Source organism: Kryptolebias marmoratus, linkage group LG3 (assembly GCF_001649575.2).
Source record: "Kryptolebias marmoratus isolate JLee-2015 linkage group LG3, ASM164957v2, whole genome shotgun sequence".
NCBI lineage: Eukaryota > Metazoa > Chordata > Actinopteri > Cyprinodontiformes > Rivulidae > Kryptolebias > Kryptolebias marmoratus.
The window spans coordinates 11388571-11397018 of NC_051432.1; the positions used below are offsets into that span (position 1 = coordinate 11388571).

The window sequence follows — 8448 nt, forward strand, 5'->3', positions numbered from 1 at the left end:
AGGCAGGGGATAATGATTTTGCTTGTGTCTGTGAGCATGCGCTTTCTGTTAGCAAGATTTCTTCAATATATTTATCTAATACTTTAATAAAACTTGCAGAAAGTAATCATTGGATGCACATCTACAACTGATTAGCTTTTGGAGTCGACCCGAATCAAGATAACAAATTAAAAATAGCTACAACTCAGTCAATTTTCCAGATACTGACCTAAACTTTATTGTGGTAGTAGCTGAAACGGATCCCCCAACATACAGTATATTCTGAGTGGATGTGGATGTACATCTGTAACTGATTCACCTTTGGACTCGGCTCATGGAGGATATGAGTCCCAGTCCTTAGGTTTGAGCAAAAATATTTATTTTAATGTTTAGAAAATAAAAATGTTTTAGTGAGACAGTAAATTTGGATGTATTAATATAGTCACATCAAGTAAATACATCCAAATAATAGTTCTGTGTGCTGCCTCAAAGATCTTGCAGTTGGAGTATGTGTTGTGAATGACCCTCAGCTACAACCACGCCAAATTGTAGCACAATATCTGTATAACTGACTGAATCGTGTCCATTTTTTGTGTTTTCTTAGGTCAGTTTGTTGTAGCAGCCATTTTGAGTGGGGTTCCAAAAAGTTAATAAGCTGTAGAAGCACATCCAATGATTATATCCTGAAAGTTTCATTAAAATTCATCCTGTGGTTCATGAGAGACTTTGGTAACAAACAGGCACACATACCCTTATATATAAAGACACGGGCAAAAATATCCTCACATTTGCTTTTTTTCCGGTGGTGGACGATATTTTTTGGTGCACTTGCCTTCAGATGAACATTTAAATTAGGCGTTTTATAGACACTTTAAGTTCATTGTAATACTTTTTATGGGGAATAACAATCTATCAGGCATTAAAGTAAGCCTTTCAATGTCTTTTCATTCTCACATTTTCAAAATGCTTATTTTCATGTGCATGTTATCAGGTTTTGATACGGCATCCTGACAGCCAACATACAGCATCCTCTCAGATCTGACATCTCAGCTCCTTTTCCCAGAAATCCTAACAAATTCTGGATGCTGTTTTCCAGAACCGTTGATACTGCACTGATCCAAAACCGGCTTCTTTTTCAACTGTGCTTCCTGGAGCACACCATAAGATAAACAACAACAACAACAAAAAGATTTAAAGTTGAGAAGTAAAAATACTCCAGTGCACGTTTCAAGGTTTTCGCTTGCAGATATTATGCTTAAAATTCTTTTGCATGAGCTAAATAAATGTGCTGTTCCCCCCCCCCCCCGATGTACAGAAGCACACTCTGCAGAGTTTTTGTTAGACAGATGACAGTTTGGAAGCTGCCACCTGCGTGACAGATAGGATCCAGTGTCCTCTCACCCAGCATGCAAGGCTGCCATGAACACCCAGAAGCAAAGAAACATTTGGCTTTGCATAAAGTTGTACAATTTGGACATTTTCAAAACAACTAACCTTTTTTATTCTTTCTATTTGCAAAAAAAAAACATTAATGAAATCCATTTAGTTTAAGAAAATTAGAGCAAGAATGTCACAGCATTTTGTCCAATGTTGCATGAGGTGGAGTGCAGCGGGCACTGAAGCTGGAATCATTAGATTTTATACGCCTTTCTAAATCTTTGTAAAGGCGCAGTGGCATGAGAGACTACTTACACAACTACAGAACATTTAGGCAGCATAACTTCAGAGTTTCTGGAGCTGCTGTGCCTTTTCTTTTTATCTCTATGAAAAGATTACTTTGCCTCAAACACGGACCTTGGTTAACACTATGTCAATATTTTGTTATTAGTGTCTTCACTCTGTTGACATTTTATTAAAGCAAGCCGTCTCAAAAGGTTATGTGTGGTTGGATAATGACCAGAACTTTTATATTTCAAATCCAGAATTTGTGAATAAATTATATTTCCAGTGTCTCTGGAGGTTCTGGTGGTCCTAAGATGTTTTACATAAACAAACTTCACATAACGTGTATGTTAAAATGGTGTGATTTGTTCAATATTGCTGTGTTTTGTGTTTTATTAGGTTTCCTGAGATGTTGTCGGGCTTTCAGTTTTGTTTTTATAGGTTTTCATTTGATTTTTTATTATTATTTAAATGTATAAATATTAAAAATATTTATTATTCTGAAAAAAAAGAGAGGATTATAGGTGTTTCCTTTACACAATAAAATACTCATTGATATGAGCAATATTCCTAACTGATATAGATTTGACTCATTTTAGTGTTTTTTCTAAAACTATTGCTGTTTTTAGTTTTGTTGTGTTTTGCACTTTAAAGCCTCTATTGTCACAATGGTACAGAACTAGAATTTTCTGATTGTTAACTATTTTTTAATTATTTGATGCACACAATTAAATGATCATGTGCACACATAAATCATTATGTTGAAATTATGCAAAAAACAAACACACAAACTTAAAACTACAAACATCATTTTTTTTGTGCTCAGTTTTATCTTGTTTTCTGTCGTATGAGTACTGTAAAAAGTAAAAAAAAAAAAAAATCTCTAAGGCAAACTGTTAGTCAAATACGTTCTTATATGTTCTCACTTAAGAACAGTGGAAGCTCGCGAAATAAATAAATAAGTAAACAAATTTTGTAAAACTATCTCTAGAACATGATTAATAGAAACATCAGGAATATTTCCGAGGTACGCTGAACGCAACACGGGTGGGCGGAGCCAAAACGGTCCAACAGAAAGCTGCGTTCAGGGACACGTTGAGCAAGCATGTCCGCTTCCTGTGTGTCGGCTAAAGCTGCTAAATAAGTCACTTTTTTTACTGCTGAAGTGGCCTCCACCATGGTATGTCTGCTGAGAAATGACTAAAGGAAACGTTTCTTATTTCTTTCTGTTTACCTTTATTTGTTACATCTGTTGCTAGCAGCTCACAGTCAGTGACTTGTCTGTGTTAGACAGATAAAATGACCACTATGACATGAAATGATTACATACTGCCGGCTGGCTCAATATGCAACTACTGAGGGGTCTCTTGTGCTGTCACAGGTACGTGTTGAGTCCGACTCGGCGATTATTCTTCGTGTCAAAGGACCGCTGGAGTTCAGATGTGTGTTGGACAGCACAGATGGTACGTTCACGGTCTTGTGTGGTTCACTACCAGACAGGAGGGGCCAGGGTTTCAACTTAATAAGTCATTTAAAAAGAACACCTCAAAGTATGGATCTTCCTACATGTTTACTATTAATGTATTTGTTGTAGTAAAGTGTTTTGTCGTAACCTATAATCCAACATGAAAAGCCTTTCCTGCATTGTATTGCTTAACTCAGAATATATTGAATTATCTCCTCCTGAACTCTTTAAATGAAACCAAAGGCTGTGGAGAAATATATGTTGAGTCAAACCTGAGGGTATGATTTTGCTGATCTAAGCAGCTCCAGTTTAGTTTATTTCTGATTTTAAATTTTGATAACAAAATGGAGAGCACAAGATGTGTTAAGTTCTAAAAGCAGCAGCAATCTAAAAAAAACTTTAATAAAAGGTCATTAGTTGTAAAGGATGGGCTCTGCGTGTTTATTTTGTCTGACAGCGGCGCACATGCAGAAGATAATCTCGAGAACGTTTGAGAGTCTTCGTTCCCAGGTGAAGTCGGACTCCTGTGTTCTCGCGGCCTGTGACAGTCCTGTTATTATTTGGCCAAACAAAGATGTTTATGAGGAAATGACTCCAGATGCATCGTGTGAAGATGTATTTCAGAGGACACAGTAAGTACTACACCGTCTTTACATGAAATCTCATCAAGAACATCCATTACACAGTGTCTCAAATCAACGTCTTAATATCTTTACATCTCACTTCCTGTTTGGAAACGATTTCATTTTTAAAAATTCTCCTGTTCACATAAATCTGACAGTTCTGTTGTTTTTGACGTTTTCAGAGTAACATTTTGTCAGCTGCTTTGTTCTCACCTCTGAGAAACAAACTCAAAGAAAACATCTGTTTCACTTAAACCCTGAGAGTCCCAGTAAATGTTTAAAACTTTTGTTTTTGATACTGTTGTATATTACATTTCGGAGCTGGGTAGTTTTGCTGTACCTGGAAAAGTAATCTTTTTTTTTTTCTTCAGTTATATCAGTTTTATTTTGTTACAGCTGCTGTTTATTTTTTACTTTATGAGTTTAAACGATGTTAAAAATGAAATGAATCTGTAAGGCTGAATTGTTTTTTTTTTTCATATATTATTTATTTCAGAACAGATGAACAAGAAACTAGTGGGAGGAGATCCGCAAAAAATAAAAATAAAAAAGGTTTGGCAGCGGTATGTATATCTTTTTGTATTTTATTCTAAAAGGTAAATCCTAAAACACAATTTTTGTTTGAGCTACTAGATATTTACTAGATCAGATAAATTGATATGTTGATCTAATAAGCATGGTAATTGTTTTTATCATAAATTAATCTGCTAAATAATTTCTCATTACAACATAAATTTACTGATTTTAAAAATGGACTGAAGTAGTAAACCTATGATCTAAAACCCACATCGGTTGACTAAATGCTGTTATACCAGAATATGTTTAATGCTTTAACCCCAAATTTCCTACATAAGTCTAATATTCACCCAACCTAAAACAGCTGGGTACATTTGTGCCAATGGCATGGGCAGTGTACACATCTGGAAAGGGGTCATCAATACAGAAAAGTATATACAGGTTTTAGAGCAACGTATGGTCCCATTCAGCAAAGACCCAAGACTGTTGGATAGTTAAATTGGACAAAAAGAGTATTCCCTCCAAAAACTGGTTTCCTCAGTTCATAGACGTTTACAGACTGTTTATGGAATGCTTCACAGTGGTAAATGTGGCCCTGGCCCAACTTTTTTGAGATGTGTTGCTTTCATAAAATGAAAAATTAAAATTTCTCAGTTCAAACTGTAGATATATTACTATGTTCTGTTGTGAATAAAATATGGGTTTATGAGATCTGTGAATCATTGGATCGTGTTTTTATTTATATTTTACACAATGTCCCAACATTTTCAGAATTTAGGTTGTAAAAAAAAAAAAAAAAAAAATTGTCTGTAAAATGTCTTTCTGGGTTTGTAGATAATGTAAAATGAAACTTGTCATTTAGAGTGTCCTAAACTTTTCCCTGATGATGGAAGTGACGAGGCCAGGACCTCTCTTAGCCCCAGTCCTCAGCAAGACGGTTCAGAAATCCCACTTCCTGTCTACAACCCTCCCGGTGGACTGTGTTGTGCGCAGCAGCTGCAACAACACGATCAAAGAGTACGTCTTTATTTGTAATATGGTTGACCTCAGGAAACAGCTTTTTGGTAAAAAGTGATCTCTTGCATTAAAAAAACAATGTATGTATATGTTCTTGTTCTGTGTTGGCAGTGCCTGTACACAGCTTCTGGAGGCGATGACTCACCAGCTGTTTGAGATGGAGAAGGTGACCCTACAGCACATGAAGGGAGTGACACTGCTCATTCCAGAGCCGCTCCACTTCCTCCTACCAGAACCAAATGGACTGGTGACGGTGGTGTTTCCAGCAGGAGTGTCTGACAAAGAACTGGAGACGCAACGTAGGGTAAGAGCCACGGTTCGTGTTTCATTTTCCTTCTAAATGTCACAACCTGAGTGATTGTTTCTTCCTTTGTCCAAGCAGGAGTTACATCAGGGATTCGGTTTGCCAGATGACTGGCCTTACTTTAGAAGAACCAATGCTTACCACTTTCCCAACGAGCCCTACAAGGATGGCTATCTCCGAAACCCTCATACAGTCCTAACACATCCTACCCTGGATAATGGGAAGGTAAATTAAACTGTCAAATTTTTTTATTGTTTTTTTTTTTTTAATAAAATGTAATAAAATTCACTCTGCAAGGAATGAAAACATTTAGTTTATTTTTTTCCTTGCACTTGTCTTTTGTCAAGGTGTACTTGGTCCAGGGAATCTACAGCTACCACCACTACATGCAGGACCGTGTCGATGACAACGGCTGGGGCTGTGCTTATCGTTCCCTGCAGACCATCTGCTCCTGGTTCCAGCAGCAGGGTTACGTCGAGCGCTGCGTGCCCACTCACAGGGAGATCCAGCAGGTAGAGCCTCTGAATAAATCTGACTCGATTACAACTCAGAACATTGTCACGAATGCCATATTTCTTTTTTTTTAAACAACAGATGCCTGTCTCTGTGTGACTCACTCTTCTCCAGGCTTTAGTGGATGCCGGAGACAAGCAGGCGTCCTTCGTGGGGTCCCGCCAGTGGATCGGCTCCATTGAGGTTCAGGTTGTTCTCAACCATCTTCTTGGGATCACGTCCAAGATCATGTTTGTGAGGTAGGATTACTTTCCTCAACACATCATCCAGTGAATGCTTATGTTGCTGATTTTGGATTATGTTTCTTCTTCAGTCAGGGATCTGAGTTGGCGTCTAAAGGCAGAGAGCTGGCGAACCACTTCCTCACTGAAGGAACTCCTGTTATGATCGGTGAGCTGATTTTCAGATAATAGTAGCCATTTTTAGTTATGTTCAACCAAACTCTAAGCTTATCCTAAATCTGAATGGGTCTGACCAGAACCTGAGATGTTTTAGGGGTCTTTATACACATTTAGGTCTTCAATATTCAATTTGTTCATGACTGATTTAAAGGTTTATGTCGAAATTGGTGATTCTGTTATATAAAAAGACATACTGTGTATTTTTTCCTGTTAAAGCATGTCATTGAGCAACCCTTGAATTCATTAGTAATCTTGTCACAGAGGGGTTCACTTGGAAATTGTCCATCAGAGATTCTGACTTGTTAAAACATTTGATTTGCTCTGCGTCGCAGGTGGGGGAGTTTTGGCTCACACTATCCTGGGTGTGGCGTGGAGCGAGACGACGGGGCAGATCCGTTACCTCATTCTCGATCCTCATTACACCGGAGGAGAAGACCTGCAGGTCGTTACAGACAAGGTAACGTCTACAAGCAGCTGCAGCAACATTTCACACTAGAGTGTATGAGTTTTCACATGCACTGCTGACCTTGTCTTCCTCAACAGGGTTGGTGTGGCTGGAAAGGACCTGAGTTTTGGGATCAAACTGCGTATTACAACCTCTGTTTGCCTCAGAGGCCGAGGGTCATCTGAACTTTTTACTCACTTTCAGCTGGACCTCATTTCACATCAATTAAATACAGAAAAACCTAAAAAAAAATATATGAAGTATCCATATAATTATTTGTTTTCTGAAGATTTAGGTCATTTTCATTAATCTCTTCATAAATTATTGCCTCAAGAAATCCAACAATGAGAGAAGAATGTTGAAAATATACTGTTTTATGTATTTGGCATTGATATGTCGAAGAATGGTTAAAAAAATGCAAGTGTATGAGGTATGTTGCAGTGTATTTGAAAAGTAATGTATAGTAAAGGTGTCTGTTTCAACAGTTTGGTTCATGCGTTACTATTTGTTGGACAAATAAATTCCCAAAGGTGACACTAAATGAATTTGTTACTAATGTTTTTAAAGCTTTGCTTCTTTCTGTGGCTCATAATGTAAATACTTGGAGGAACAGTTTATCCAACAAAGCTGCACAGTTTCTTCATACAAGATCTTTTTGTTAGATATGATCAAAATAAATTATGTTAGTACTTTGGACACAAAATTTGAAATCCTCACCCAGATCTTCATGAACCCATAGAGAGCTGCTCCCAGTAAAGTGAAAACAAAAATTGTTGTAGCCTTGTTGCCGAAAACAACCAAACCTGTGTGTGTGTGTGTGTGTGTGTGTGTGTGTATATATATATATATATATATATATATACATACATACATACATATATACAATGAAATTACACTCGTCCTGACTTTGTTGTTGGCTCAGCTGATGTTTAAAAGATAATCATCCAAGCCATCCTTCTTAAAATCTAAACACTTTTTTTTTTTGAACCAGAGGTTGCATCTGATCAGATCCGTGCTGATCGTTCTGACTGTGCTGCTCTTGGGAAAACCGTCGTTCTGTCCTGCAGAGCAGAAGAAATGAAAATTTGTCCTAAAAAGTACAGTCATTAATCATTTTACAGACATAACAAATCACATAAGAGTTTTGAATGATTAATCTTTGACTTTGTATTTATGGGTTTATTCCCAGGGTCTAAGTCTTTTGCAGAAATCCCCTATTCAGTTCCCATCTTTGCCTTTCTTGCATTGGCATGTAAATTGTATGACAGTAACCAGACACAGGTTTGTATGAGTCCCACGAGTGCTATTGTCCCGGGACACCGGCATCTCATGAGTTTGTATCACTTATGGGTATGTAGTTAGGAGTTAAAGCATGACAAATTGTAATTTCAAGGGACGCGCCTGCAGATAATCCCCTTTCTTGTTAATGGAGATGCATCTAAAGGAACTGTTACTTTAGTGTGATGGATAGAAACTAAATGACCTCTGTGTTGGGTTGTGTGCTCCAGAAAGGTTGTTAGGAC

At 37.4% G+C, this 8448-nt stretch overlaps 1 protein-coding gene across 1 annotated transcript; it reads left to right on the forward strand.

Annotated features, from left to right (window-relative positions):
- The first annotated feature begins 2674 nt into the window (after window positions 1-2674).
- On the forward strand, window positions 2675-7470 carry ufsp2 (ufm1-specific peptidase 2). Its single transcript, XM_017420115.3, has 12 exons — window positions 2675-2821; window positions 3023-3104; window positions 3564-3738; window positions 4226-4292; window positions 5108-5262; window positions 5374-5566; window positions 5645-5791; window positions 5914-6078; window positions 6194-6318; window positions 6393-6469; window positions 6813-6937; window positions 7024-7470. The coding sequence occupies exons 1-12, from the start codon at window positions 2819-2821 to the stop codon at window positions 7108-7110; spliced, it is 1401 nt and encodes a 466-aa protein (XP_017275604.1). The 5' UTR covers window positions 2675-2818; the 3' UTR covers window positions 7111-7470.
- Window positions 7471-8448: the final 978 nt, after the last annotated feature.

What these genes read in the sequence shown, in the direction of transcription:
- ufsp2 (XM_017420115.3), top strand. An exon ending in ATAAAAAAGGTTTGGCAGCG is followed by an intron (nt 4,293 to 5,107) that starts GTATGTATATCT and finishes CTTGTCATTTAG; the next exon opens with AGTGTCCTAAACTTTTCCCT. An exon ending in AACTGGAGACGCAACGTAGG is followed by an intron (nt 5,567 to 5,644) that starts GTAAGAGCCACG and finishes TTGTCCAAGCAG; the next exon opens with GAGTTACATCAGGGATTCGG.